The sequence below is a fragment of the Ixodes scapularis genome, unplaced genomic scaffold, assembly GCF_016920785.2.
Source record: "Ixodes scapularis isolate PalLabHiFi unplaced genomic scaffold, ASM1692078v2 PGA_scaffold4__175_contigs__length_147842914, whole genome shotgun sequence".
Classification (NCBI taxonomy): domain Eukaryota; kingdom Metazoa; phylum Arthropoda; class Arachnida; order Ixodida; family Ixodidae; genus Ixodes; species Ixodes scapularis.
The window spans coordinates 146,790,078-146,804,532 of NW_024609879.1; the positions used below are offsets into that span (position 1 = coordinate 146,790,078).

General features: G+C 44.3%; 1 protein-coding gene across 1 annotated transcript in view; it reads right to left on the bottom strand.

The window, feature by feature from the left end:
- Positions 1–7,157: 7,157 nt before the first annotated feature.
- LOC8053991 (solute carrier family 26 member 6) overlaps positions 7,158–14,455 on the bottom strand; it is a 40,284-nt gene continuing 32,986 nt past the window's right edge. Inside the window, exons 15-17 of the mRNA XM_029966792.4 lie at positions 12,191–12,370; positions 10,849–10,903; positions 7,158–7,339 (exon numbers count right to left, since the gene is read on the bottom strand). Coding sequence (XP_029822652.4) covers positions 7,158–7,339; positions 10,849–10,903; positions 12,191–12,370 — 417 coding nt within the window. The remainder of the gene's footprint in view (positions 7,340–10,848; positions 10,904–12,190; positions 12,371–14,455) is intronic.

Genomic DNA, 14,455 nt, shown 5'->3' on the forward strand with positions numbered 1-14,455 from the left:
TGAACAGGATTCGATGACCCATCCATAGGGCCTAAGGCCACTCGATAAAATTCAACAACATGTCGGTGACTTTATGAGTTGTTGAAGACACTCGTCGAGTGCCACGAACAATGGTCTTGCCAATGTGAAATGAATCTGGCGAACGCTCTCTGTCAGTATGCGCTTAATCCCAAAGCAAACAGATACGGCCGCCTGCGAATACTCGCATACATAAGCTGCACTGACGTCACATCATAGGGAATTTTAGTAACCTTGCTGCCGAGCGCGTACCTACTGCGGCGTGCACTTCTCGGCAAGAGCTATAGTCGGTTACAAGTCAAGAAGGTAGGAGAAGCTCCTCCCACAAGTGTGATGCGCCCGTTTCAAATCTCTCCGCAGTCGAAAGAAGAGTTCACTGGAAACGCTCCTTGTTCCGCTTCAATGGAGTCCCACTTGTCTCCGATCCCACTTTTTAAGAAAGCGACCTTTGTATTCATCGGGGAGGGAACCGAGCCCCTGAAAGCAGCCTTTGTATCCATCGGGGGGGAAGCTAATCCCCGAAAGTCGTATTTGTTTCCGTCGGTGGGCGAGAACTCTAATCTCCCTCTCGTGGCTTCCACAATGCTAAGTCAAAGTCGAAAGATAAAGCAAATATGTACAGAAAGGCAAGACCCTCCTCGCGCGTTGGCCGCGGCGTCACGGAAACGGTGGGACGCTATTGGATGCGGAGGTGGCGGAGGGATATCCGATTCCCTTTGAGGAGCATTTGCCGCTACCTTCTTAACCTGTAACTGACTATAGTGCGAAGGAGCACCAGCATGAAGCGATGACGTCACGTGCAATCCATGTATTGTTGGACAGTTTCCCAAAATCATTCGTTCTGGGTATTTTTTTTTTTTTGCTTCGATAAATTGGTGGCGGCCTAATCACCCGCGTGACCACATTGGATCTTCTTGACGGATCTTGCTCCCAGAAACGTAGTCGCGCAGGAGAGGATCAACAGCGATAGTTTCCTAGAGCCTGTTGCACTCGTTGGTTACTGAACGCCTTCTTCCCGCCGAGCCGCTTCTGGTTCTGTAGTTCGGCGCGATGGGCTTGGAACCAGCGTCCGAACTGTACGTGAAGATGGGGTCTTGGCCGATCGGCCCATTCTCCTTGGCATTGGCGCTCAGTAGGGCGCACTGGGCTGGGCCGGTTGGCTGCTGGGGTCCTGTATACGAAAAAGGGCCAGTCAAAATGGAGCACGCAGCTATGGCAGTTAGGGGCCTGTCGCAAGCCAGATTGGCTTGGGGCGAAGCCAACGTTACTAAAACACTCAGGTGGGAAACTTGCGCTTGAAACCTGGGCCGCTGGCGCCCACCGAGACCGAGCTAAATACGATAACAGCGCCACCCTTTAGAGACAAGTTGAGACATGAAAGTTGCTTTACATAGCTACTGCAAGATGGTCCTGCGAGATGGCGCCACCAGCCCTTCCGTGACTCGACGGAGCGAGTAAGTGCAGCCGTGCAGTTCACGGAGTGGCCGCTGCGGGAGAAATGACAGCGTTCTGATCGCCATTAGCTCGGTCCTGGGATAAGGATCGGCGCCGCTTTTTCAGAGCAGGCTCTATGGCAGTTTCCCAACTGAGTGGTTCTAGTAAGGTTGGGCGAAGAACATGCATACGAAATGCCGACAGCAGCGCCACCGCAGTAGAATGTCGTCGGAAAGATGAGTTGGTGCGTGAAAACAACAAACCCCTTTCGCAGACGTGTCTTATCTTTATACATTAATAACGACAATGATAAAAATAAATAATAAGAAAGTAACTGGAACTATTTAGTTTGGGTTTGAACATGGTATTCGCTCAGATCCAGTTTGTTTAACGTTTTTAAAGCATAAAATACTTCCAAGGTTTAACCAAGAAAGGCAGATAAACGTCCGCTCAGGTGTCAAAGTTACCGAATCGGTTAAGACCAAAAAACAGCGATAAACATGTATGGTGTGAAAAATACGAAATTGGTTAAAATCACCGATTTCTCGAGATTTTTGTTCCAGCTAATAGTGTTTTTTGTCAAAATCCTTCACTCTTACACTTAGACTCTATTTTTTATGAGATATTTTTGTAACCGCTAATCCCCGTAATACACCGACATTTAAAAATAATGAGCACTGAAAAACACCCGCCTATTTGTCTTATCAGTAAACGCTGGAAAATATACGCCTTATTTATCATTGACGTCGCCCGGTATCACTTGACTTCACAGCTTGACATCATAACGTCACATAACGTTTAATATCTCATAAACAAAGGTTGAGCCCAATTTTTTGTTCGGTGCCATTTTGTCCCAGATAATTGTGCGCGGAACTATTCTGTCCTAGACGCACAGCGTATCACCTCCTCTAAATCGACAGCCATCACTTCAATTCAATTCACTTTCTGAGAAAGTGCGTTACTGGTCCTTCGGAACCATCTTCATGCTTTTGTGGATCGTCAGGTCATTTGCACCCGACGTTTAGAAAGCGGGAAGTTGGGCTGTTTTGTCTTCTCAGGCGAGGCGATTTGGCGAGTGCAGTGTTTGCCGGAGCCGTCGTTACTCGACTGCTCCGATGGTCGAATTCCGTCGTCTTTGTATCTTTATTCTCCTTGTTTCGTTTGCGCTTTTTAACCTTTTAAATCAAATTCCGGTCAATGTCGAAACCGACAGCACCGGCAGATAAGTTATTGTGGTCTTTGGATCTTTGACGCATGCTGAAAGAAAACTTGACAAGCTGTTTTCTTTAAACATACATAGATTTTTTTTTTTAAACATAACCTATAAGTACCCAACTATCAAGGAGATGCAAATAAAAACCAGTTTTTTTTTCTCAAAGGAAACCGCCGGTCGAAAACCGGTCCCTCATGGCTTCCCCACACTCTTGTTCAGGCACGTATAATCTAAAACAGCATTATGTTAAAACACCTGAGACTGGGCGTAAAAAAAACCTTGAAACAACCAAAAGTAGAAGAGACAGGGCAAGAAGTCGGTGAGACGGACGTCTCAAACTCAGCTGATAAGTTTACTCAGTAAACCTCTCATATACACTGAAGCTAAGGTTTTCTTTAAGCATATATACACTTTGAAACCAACCAACCAATGCAACAAACAAACAAAATTTTTTCTCTTTCCTATATTTTTTACTAACTTCGCAGCCACCTATGTGCACACTTCCGACGGGATCCGGCCAACTCGTCGAAAGCGAACTGGTCGAAGGCCAACTCGTCGATGGTCAATTCGTCGAATAGGCCAATTCGTAATAGGGCAATTTGTCGAAAGGAAACTACTAGTCGAAAAAGTCATTCTGTCGAAGGTCGATTCGTCGAATGGGTGGAATGACGGTCCGAGGTAAAATTTTGTGGTTACATTTTGAACAACATTTTTATCTGTGTCTGGACTAAGCGCAATGAACTCGTTAAATTATGAGACAAAAAAAAAATCACAAGAGGGCGAAGACAGGAAATAACTTTGGGATAAGTTGAAAAATGTGTCATCTGGGGATCGTCCTTTTTGTTAATTTTCTTTCTTACTTTTTGTATAATGAGTTCCCGCAGACTTTCGCCGACAAGCGGCGTGAACGGGTGGGCTGGGTAGGTTAACACGCGACCCAATGATACACGCGCGAAATATATATGACCGTCCCACACTGCACCGTGGAAGCGGCGAAAGTGGCAAGTTGTTATCATCGACAAGAAAGAGCACATCGGAGGTCACTTACCGTGCGGCGATTTTACGTATTACTACTATAGCGCGGTATTTGCTTTAAAATTTCAGGCACAAACATATTTTGGCTTTTAGAAAGCTGCGACCAGTTGGCCTCTCTGATGAGTTTTCCTTCGACGAATTGCCCCATGACGAATAGACCCATTCCACGAATGGGCCGCCGACGTGTTTGGTTTCGACGAATAAACAAAACAGGTCCACTCGTCGCAACCAACTCTTCATAGGAAAAGTGGTCGTAGGTGAACTGGTCAAGGAGGACATCTCGATCTAGGTGATCCCTAGTAGGGAGAGTGCACTCTCCCTACTACGAGAAGGTCAATACAACCATAGTTCCATTGACCTTCTCGTCGTAGGAAAAGTGGTCAAATGTTTTCAGTTCGTTTCTCACATATCTTACTTCTTTTTTTTTTTTATCTTGTTCGCTAGACAGCCTTTCGTCCCACACGGGAGTATTGTCTTTCGTTGTGACCCCTCTTTTTTATTGTATAATCACTCTTCATAGTTCCTTTTAGAAAGGCAGACTTTTGTAAGAGGTATCGTAAAGTTCAATATGAGAAATGCTTCTGTTGAGACGATTAAATGTGGATACTTAAAATTGAAAGAACACAAACACGAAGAAGGAGGACTAAACAACAACACCCTTTCATTTAGCAACGACGTCTGATTATGTTAACGAAATTCGCGCTGTACCCGAGATCACCCTGACAAGGAGATGCTGGAATGGTAGAGGGGGTGAACGACCAGGCGAGGGCGGAAGATCCATGACAGTACAATTTCTACGGGGAATTGCACATTCTTTCCAGTTCTGGCCTGAGAAATTTCGCTGGACGTCTCGATGGAGTTAAGGATGCCGATGAAACGTTCTTTTTCGCGTTCTCGATTTGGAATGATTCGATGATTTCGCGTGTCTAGCGGTCTCGGTGTCCCCCCTTTATCTACGTGCCGACGAGGTATGGTGCGCACCCTAAGCACTCTTTTGCGTGAACCTTCGTGTTTTTATTCTTTCAATTTTAAGAATGTTTTTTTTTTTCAAACGTGAAAACAGCGCAAAAATTTGACAAGGGACGAGTGAAAGAAGTGCACGGACAAAGCGCTTTGTCCGTGCACTTCTTTCACTCGTCCCTTGTCAATTTTTTGCGCTGTTTTCACGTTTGGAGATGTTCAACCAACTCGCCCAATTTATCGCTTTTTTTTTTTATTAGTTCAAATTTAAAAAAAAACGAGATGCGCACTGTGTAGAACGCCTCTTCGTTTTTCTACTTGTTATAATTTGTAACAAGTAGAAAAACGAATATGACCTATTGTAAATTATGCAATTGAAGCCTCGGAGGTGCATTTTTCGACAAACAAATTTCAACGAAATTGACAAAAGTTCACTTGTCCGCCGTTACGAGTTCCCCGTGCACGAGATGGCTATGACGAGATATCCGCTGGGACCAGTTCCTCTATGACGAGTTGGCTCGGGACTAGTTCGCCTAAACTCCCGTCCACGCTATTTGTCATCTTCACACTAAAATCTAACTTTCCAAAAAATTCTTGCACTGCTACACTAGACAAAAAAATAAACGCGCACACACACAAGGCAAGAACCAAAGTAATTATAAATGCAGGAACGCCTTGGTACTGTCAGCAAGGTGCATGGATGCCTGGCTTATACAGGTGCCTATTGACTTAATAATAAATGTTTATCTTACAACTCGCTTGACATCATTGTACCACTTCTGTCTCCGGCCACTGTGTCGTGTAGTTGTTGCATTCCTGCATATCTGTTGCGATTTTAAGGATTGGCCGCTTTGATTTTTACGTTTCTTTTATGCTCAATTAGTCTATCATCCAAACACCTGGAAGTTTAACACACAGACTTAAAACCACGCGTTAAAGGTATCTCATACGCGACTTCTTCCTCACAAGGGGCCGATATCTCTCTATGGGTTTTCTCTTTGAAATGGGGTAAGGTAAGGTTGCCCAACTTGAAATTCGTATTGAACGCCACATTTACACCAAAGTTCTTTCCCCAAGTGAAGAACTTTGGTTTTGAACAGCGTTAAGATGCTCAACACTTGAGGAGGCAAAGTTTTAAAGATAGCAAATGGAAATGTTGGATGGCAGGAGTGTGAAAAGGAAGCTCTGGTTTACAATCACTGAGAAAAAAACTTGAAACTCAGAGTTGACTGCTTTTGACTCATTATACTTTTCGCCTTACCTTCGAAGTCTTCCTCCTTAAGAATCCCACACATCTTTTTCCTAAATTTTTCGATGTTTCCAATCCATTCACACACGCAAAAAAAAAAGGGTTATCCAGCGTTTCCTTTGCCTTCCTCCCGTAAACTGACCTTGGTAAGATTGCGAGCTTTCCACTCTTGTCTGTTTGTACCAACTCTAACAATTTTCCTTTCAACTCGTTTTTTACCGCTCTTGCTTCTCGAAAGCTCCTTCTTTATGATGGGTAATCTCTGCCCATTATTCTTACCACCCGACCTACCGCTTGATCCACTAATGCTGCCTTTTCACCCTGACTGACTACTTTCGCAACTGTCTGAATCAACGATAAGATATCCAATCTTGACGGCTTTACATTTAAACAAAACTTGGGACCCTGACCCAGAAGCTCTTCAGTCTTTCTAGATACAACTTTTTTACATGGGTTTACGAGAGAAGCTTAGGACATATTCAAACAATTGCTTACACACGGAACATCAACAAACCCTCCACACTTTTGCTACCCAACATTTCCACGCACTATCTTTCCGATTCGCACCACAAGTCATGTTTCAATCACTTTCGTTCCACTCGTGACGTCACGCCTGCGTTGTGGGTTTGAAATTCCCGCGCGAGGTCATGTGGCTGTGACCATGACCCTATCGACCAATCAAGATTTTCCCCTCCCAAGCCACCGACGCCGGCGTTTCTGCGACACAAGCTCGTTAAAGCTATCGCTTTAAAAATTTAATATAATTTATGGAGCAAAATTTTTACAAGCACCAAAACCCCATAAACAGGTTGGCGAAAAATTGACATCGAACGCGTATTCGCGAGAAATAATGAAAACACCCACGTGACTTCCCGAATTGGTGACGTTACATATTTTCGCACTAATCCTCTGGTTTTGATGTGACCTTTTTTGGGGGGGAAATATCGCATTATAAAGTGACCAATTAATTGGGTGGTGTCCTCAGACGATTACACGACGCTTGGTGCGAAAATGGTAAATGGTTATTTAACATTTTTTGTAAAAAATGGTAAATAAACATTGAATTCAATTGAATTGAAAAAGAAATTCCTTTTTGCGGTGTCAGATGCCCTTTGTTTACAGTCGGCCTCACAACTTGTACACCCGCGTTTAGGGTGTACAAGCCATCCCGAATGGACACCACTCAAAAGGGACTACTCCCATCACGTTCGGTGGTTTAGTTAATCTCTTAAGCGCTTACAACACTCCCTAGGGGGTGCAATTTATTTTCGGAGAGGCTGTAACGTTCCCGACTATAAGTGTATGCGTAAAGTTCAAAACCTTTTTGTCGCGCTGCGTGTGGAGTACGGCGTCGTGAACGGTCGGGAAGAAGCTGGTCGTGGGAAGGATCTCGAAGATGCCGCCTTTCCTCAGCATGGAGAACACGTGTGCTGTGAACACAAACATGAAGCGGAATGAAGTACAGCCTCCGTTACCTGCACATTAAGCATAGTTCCAAGCTTTTGCGTCGGAGGAGAGCTGGATGACAGGTAGTCCTACTAAACAATAAAATCAAGCAAAGGAAAGTATAATCTACCCCCCACCCCCCCCCACCCCCCTTCCTCTCCCCACCCAATCTCCCGAAGACTTCCGCTGCGAATATATATGATGGATTATAATTTATAAGCAGGCGCGTCTGTTTTAATTAGCACGACAAAAATAAAAATTTCTTTGCAACTAAAAAGAAAAGCAGCACTGGTGACCGGGGAAATCTTCCATTGTACTAGGGCTCTAATCTGCGCACTTGACGAAAAACTCGGCAAGGATTTCGGCGGCCATGACTGGCCGGCGCTGCGCTTCACCTTAGCGCCGTTCAATGACGGAGGATGAATTCCTCGGCGACTTTTTACCAAGTGTCCAGATTCGTAAAAAAACAACAAAAGCGTTTTTTTTTTTGTTATGGCCAGTGTTTGATGTTTGAGCATTAAGAATGCTGCTAACAGCGTATTTGTCATGTCTGACAAGACTTTTTGTTGATGGTTTCACTCGTGTGGCAAGGTGTTTCGGTGCATTTGTGGCTGGAAGACAGTGAAGTTGTGGTGCCCGGACCTTGCGTGAAAATAAATGTGGTTTTGGCTTACACTTTGCTCGTTTAAAACGCAAAAGCCGAAGTTAGCTAACTCAACGGAACATTGTGCATAGTAGATATATGTTCATTCGACCGCAGCGTGGCGTGGTCGAAAGATGTGTGCGGGCTCTGCTCTGAACCGTCTATTGGCTGGATGCAATTCCTTCGCTGCTCGGGGTCCTGTGGCACCCGCCGTTTTTGTTGTAAGTGCATTGAAGTCATCGAAGATGAATACGAATACTTCATGCAGAGGGGCTTCAGTACGCACAGAGCAACGGCGGCTGCTTTCCTTGGTGCCTGCAGTGGGTGCGGCTATGGCAACGAATTGCTGGTGACGTTGTTCGATAAAATTGATTCGCTCGTCAAGTAAGTGGCCCCGATTAAGGCAAAGAACGCGTCCCTGATACTGCATCTGTTCAAAAACACACGAAACTGCTGCGTCATTGTACCACTTAGAACGTCTTGTCATCGCCAACTCCGACGTTGCTGTCGCAACGCGCTCCTGGTTCTGCGACCTTCGCTATGGTTCTTTAAAAGGATTCATTTTCCCGACCTTTTGCGTCGGGCAGTAAGCGGATGACCGGAAGTGATCGCCCGTCTGTAACACCGGCTGTGGCTGGCACTCTACCGCCGTTACAAGTGACCCGCGGTGGGGCACCGAAAGATGACGACGCTTACACGCTCGTCTAAAGGGGGAAAAATAGTGAAGACGCGTCATCAAGAGCCTGCGAAAGTAGTAAGCTGTCTATAGCCCCTAGAGCCTCGAGGATCGAGGCACTTTTCGTTCCACGCCCTTATCTGGCCACCTTATGTAATGATGTTGGGGAAGTGCTTAGCACAGTTTTACAAGGGAAAACGTTTCCGTGCACAAAGTTAAAACGAAACATCAAATCTAATCTTCATTTCACATTGCTTTGAATAAAGAATACTTCGACAAGGGTAATGTTGACGGTGTCTAGCCAATGGGTTCCCTTTTCAGGCCATTTTCTTCGTGCTATACGGAGTAACGGAGATCACAAAGCTGCGCCAAACTAGATCACCTAAATTAATTGTATAACATACAGCGTTCTACCAAAACGTCCGTGGTTGGCGTGCAATGGCTAATCTGTTTTTCAACAAGGTCGTTTTGTGTGACTATGGTATTGTTTCGTTAAGTGAAACAATAGTTATTGTGCGAGGCGTTTTGAGTGGCACTCGCGTTTCAAGAGTGGCAGAACACCACTGAAGTCAAGGAGAGGTTCGGTAAGGTCGCTGTACCGCTCTTCGTCTTTCAGCGATGTTCTGCCATCCCTGAAGCGCGGGTGCCACTTAAAACGCTTTGCGAAATTTTCAGCTTTTTGGCCTGGTGAATCATTTCAAAGGTATCTCTTATATTTGCAAGTTTGACATAAAACTGATGTTCGCTCTTGCTTTGGTTTGCTGCATTCTATGGAGATATCGCCATTACGCTCGTGCATGTGTTCAGACAAACTCGTGTAGCGCAGTTCCAAACGTTCACAAAGCGACGTCCTTTGGCATAACGACACAGGAATGTCACTGCCTTCGACTGCTGCGCGCGCAGCACTGTGCAGCCTTCTCTTTTTACGCTGCAAAATCAGTCTCTGAACGTTTTGATCACACCTCGTATAAAGTGTCACACTTAGCGTTTTGGTGTGCGAAATTTTCCGAGTCTCGCGCACGAGCTAAGTCTTTGATGAGGCGTGATAAAAGAATGTACCGCGGCTGTGTGGATTGTAGTTTGAATAGTAATCTCATATAGTTTTGGCGCTATGTCAAGGAACGCACGACTACAACTTCGACAATAAGCTAGTCGACTCATCGGGCACTATCTCACGTGAGCCTGAAAATGTGTCAAACGTTTCCGCAAACTACTTCGCCTGAGTTTATTCAAAGAATCTGGAACGTCTATGCCCAATTTGAGTAGCGGTTCGAGCGATTACCTGTCAATCTAATCTTTCGCTAACACTGACATCAAACTTGCAATACTAAAAAAAATGTGCCAAAGTTTTCAGTCGCATTCGATGGTGTCCCAAGTTTCATTGATAAAGGGTGCTCTGGAAAAAAAGATATGCGCTGGAAAAATTATGTGATTGTGCCAGTACATAAAAGTGGAAGAACGAATGATGTAAAACTCACAGACCCGTATCTTTGATATGCCCGTTCGCAAAGGTCTAAACACCTGTAGATTTCTTTTAAACGTAAGATTAGCCCTATACCACACGGCTTGTAAATGGAACATCGGTAACAATAAGTTTAATGTCATTATTATAATTTGCTCGTCTCTTGTTAGTCAGCTTGGTCAGGTGGATACAGTATACTTAGATCTTTCAAAGGCCTTAGACTCGCTTAATCATCTGTTACTTACACAAACATTGCGATCTTGCGCTATGCGTATAGGATTGCCCGTATTGGATCGCAGCGGATATTGACGTTTTTAACTCAGTTTGTAGCACTTAAGTTTTGTGTAATTTGTAATCTCACTGTACATAATTACCAAGGCATCTGCTTTTCGTGTGCACAGAAAATAAACATAATGAAATAATGAAGCTGAATAATAAGGAAATAAACATAAGAATATGAATATATGAATAATAAGGAAATAAACATAACAAATAATGAAGTACATAAGCTGAATGTTGAACACATTCAGCTTTAACGACTGTCAGCATGGGAAGCGTGTGGAGGATCGTGCGTCATGGAGGACGAATTTCTTTCAAAGTGAAGTTTAGTCCCGTTGCCTTCTCCGCGGAATCGAACTCAAAACATCGAAACACAAATTTGCTCGCATGTGTCATATTTACAACTAACCGAGTAATGCGTGATTTGCCTCACCCGAACATGCTGCAACCAGGATAGTGATGCCAAGGTTCATGTATTCCTTCAGCATCTGCGCACATGGAATAAAAACATTAAATATTCTGACTAGCCAATTAAGAACACCGAAGAAATAACAAATAAGAAAAGGTTCTCCGAATTTTATGTAAATTATTTAGTTAAAAAGGGGTAATAATATATGTCAGGTAGGTGAGTATAGTATTGGGTAAACTAAAATTATAAATGAAGTAATTTTTTCAATACTGACTGAGAAGAAGCAATTTCAGTGAGTGGCTACAAATTTAGCGCCAAAGCAACTTGATTTTAAACTATAATACCGTATGAATGTCTTGAGATGCTTTGACATTTGTAAACCTGTATAACATCTTACATAACAGCTTTCATAGTTCTATGATATACCATAAAGAAAGGATACATAGTCTCGGACGCGCTAGAAGTCCTGTCGCCGCATCCGCTTTGGTGCCCTGCTATCACACAATCACCCAACCAAGTGCAAAAAATCGCAACAAAGAAAAACAAAGTTCCCTTATGTTGGAACTTTACGAATCATAAAAAAAAGAATGTGACAGGGCGCATAAAATATCCCATTCCGTTTTACATAAAATATTTTCGATAAATAGCGGAGGAATCTTTAAACCTATCGTCACTATAGTAAAAGCACGAGGTAGGAGGTAGCTTTCACTAGTTAAAATGGCGGAAATCAATCATTTATCGCAGAAACTAGAAAATAAATTAAATAACTAATTTTTGCGAACTTAAAATTGATAGAAACACAGAAACACGCGAACACACTAAACTACAAAAATCTGTCAGCACAGTTTGCGAGCACCTGTTGCTTATATTGTAAAAAAAAAAAGAGACGATTCCACACATAAACTTAAAGTTTTCAGGTAGGCGCTTCCTGCGCAGTGTTCAATAGTTCCCAAAACATAGTATAATTTAAAAGTATTCCAACTCCCAAAGAAAGCTGTAGTACTTATTGGTTTATATTAGATCTTAGGTCTAATAGTATTGATTACATTTGATGTAATCAACGACGAATATAGTTATTTATGGCTTAGTAATACGTTTAAAAACTTAAGACTCGTGACGGTTCGACGGTTCCTAGAATTCTTTTGATTTTTATATTGTATGAGGTCACCTTGAATTATTACGATAATATATTTATAAAAAAACAAGTGAATAGAACCGCCAATCTTTTCTTTTTCTTTTTTGATATCTATACCAACTTACGCCTGCACGTGGCCATTACATAATGAATTAGTTTCCAAATTTCGACTCGCAGATCGGATATCGTTCCAGGGCCTAAACGTCGAACGTTGTTTGGCTGTCAGCTTACCTCGACCAGTGTAGTCATGCTGGAGCCGTCAACGAAGGTGACGCGGGAAAAGTCGAACACGATGCAGGTCGTCGTCGAAACCAGAAACATATCCGAGGCTCCGTAGTCCGCTCGGGGCGTGGGCGGGGACCCCAGATAGCTGGAGGGGGCCGCACGACCCACCATCGACACGGACCTCCCCTGAAAACATGGCACGTGCTGCGTCAAAACTCTCATGTTCCGTTCACGCACTTGCGTTGGCTCACCGCCGGGTTCTTGTGATCTCTCGCGAGGTACACTCTAAAAAAAGTCTGTGCGTCTACTTTCACGCACAACACTCGAAGAGCCAATCAGCGCAACTTACGGAGGCAGCTCAGCGAATCACGATGCCGAAACATCTGTTTAAACCAAAAAACGCAGTCTGAGTTGTGACATTAGGCAACGCAAAACGTCACGCTCGCATTGCTTAATAGGGGGTTTTCGTAGACCGCGCAGCACCCTCCGCTAAGCGTTCCGCAACGAAGAAGTTGCTACTGCGCCTGCGCGCCGATAGCCTTGACTGTGGAGTTCCCGCTACCGTAGCGGGTTGCGGAGGGCCTTGCGGGACGGCGAAAACGATCTACGAAAACTCCCTAATGTCACAGCTAATTCTGCGTTTTTTGGTCTAAACGTATGTTTCCGCATCGTCATTCGCTGAGCTGCCTCCGTAAGTTGCGCTGATTGGCTCTCCGAGTGTTGTGCGGGAAAGTAGACGCATAGACTTTTTTTAGAGTGTAGTAGCAGTAAATACGTTTTTTGAAAAGCGAAAGTGATTATGTCGTTGCCTCTTGGTTGGTACAATCTGGCAAGAAAGGGGGGGGGGATGAAGTGGGAATGGGGAAGGGAATCAGATGTGGGGATGAGGCCTGACACACTGGTACGCTGGCGTCCTCTATGAAGTGACCCTGGAACTACATTGCACGAGAGCGGAAGTTTTGCGGTACTTGTAATATCAAATGTACATACTATCTACTAGTTATAGTCGTTTATAACACAGTCAAAAGTTTATTTTTTTTCGAGCCAAGTGAAAAAGAACGACGCGTGAAGAAGAGAAAGAATGACGGGCGAAAATGGAAAAAAAGAGCATACGTATACGGGAACTGCAAGTGTTCCATTGCTACCGGATAGATGGCAACAGTGTGTCCTCTCGTCGTAAGAGATTCGAAGACGTATTTAAGGCACACGGTCGTTAGCATTCACAAGTATGTGAACCAACCTCTGCATTCTCAAAATGTCAGCTCGTTTACTTCCTCACACAGCATGTGAGGACCAATCACTGAAATCTCTGGAAGCCTGTCAACCAACAAACCCCCCCCCCAAAAAAAAAAAAAAAAAGAAAAAATAAAAAAAAAAATAAAAGCTGTGCTGTGAGAACGCAACATGCGCACAGACAGTGAGCACATTATAACTGCGCAGATTGAGTTATGGGGTTTATTTTTTTTACGCCTATTGTTAGTGACAGCCTAAGATAATCTTTTTGCTTTGAGATTAATCGTTCCTCGGCGTTCATCCTTATCGGCAAGTCCTGCAATCTCAATGGCTGTAGAGCGGTAATAAGATGTTCGGAACCTGCGTTTCCTACGTGGTGTGCGACTAGACGGCGTGCAAGTTCGTCTGCTCCTTGCACACCTCGTGCGTTTGTTTACTAGCCAAACGCGCCCACGTGCTTTTGTTTTCCCCCGACATCAACCAGTGGCGGCGCTCGCTTGGCTTCCGCCTCATCGCGCGTTTCCTGGGCGTTCTCTATGTTGCCCTTCGATTGGCGTACTCCCCCTCGCCTTCCGATGCGCCAAAGGCGCATTTTGGAACATTTCCTCGCCGTATGCGGAACGCGAGTTCGTCTGGTTCTTTTCCAGGGGTTGTGGTGACGTCAGAACGCCGAACTCCGATTGGCTCTGACTGAAGGATGATGGGTAGGCCTCAAGGCAGCTTGCTTTGAGGTCTACCCACTATCTTTCAATCGGAGCCATTCAGAGCTCGGCGTTTTTCTGACGTCACCACAACCCCTGCAAAAGAACCAGACGAACTTGCGCTCCGCACAGTCATTCGCTGGTTGCACTTCGCAGATAGGAGAAATTAGACCGCTGCATGATTTACGTGAACTTCTACACGTGGACATTTGTTTAGAACATTTACTGTCCGCGACCTACTCTAAACTTTAATCTTTGATCAGATCTTTAGCACTAAAGTAAGGATGGTGACTGGCATGGGTGCTACGGTATAAACATATTATAACATACCTTGATA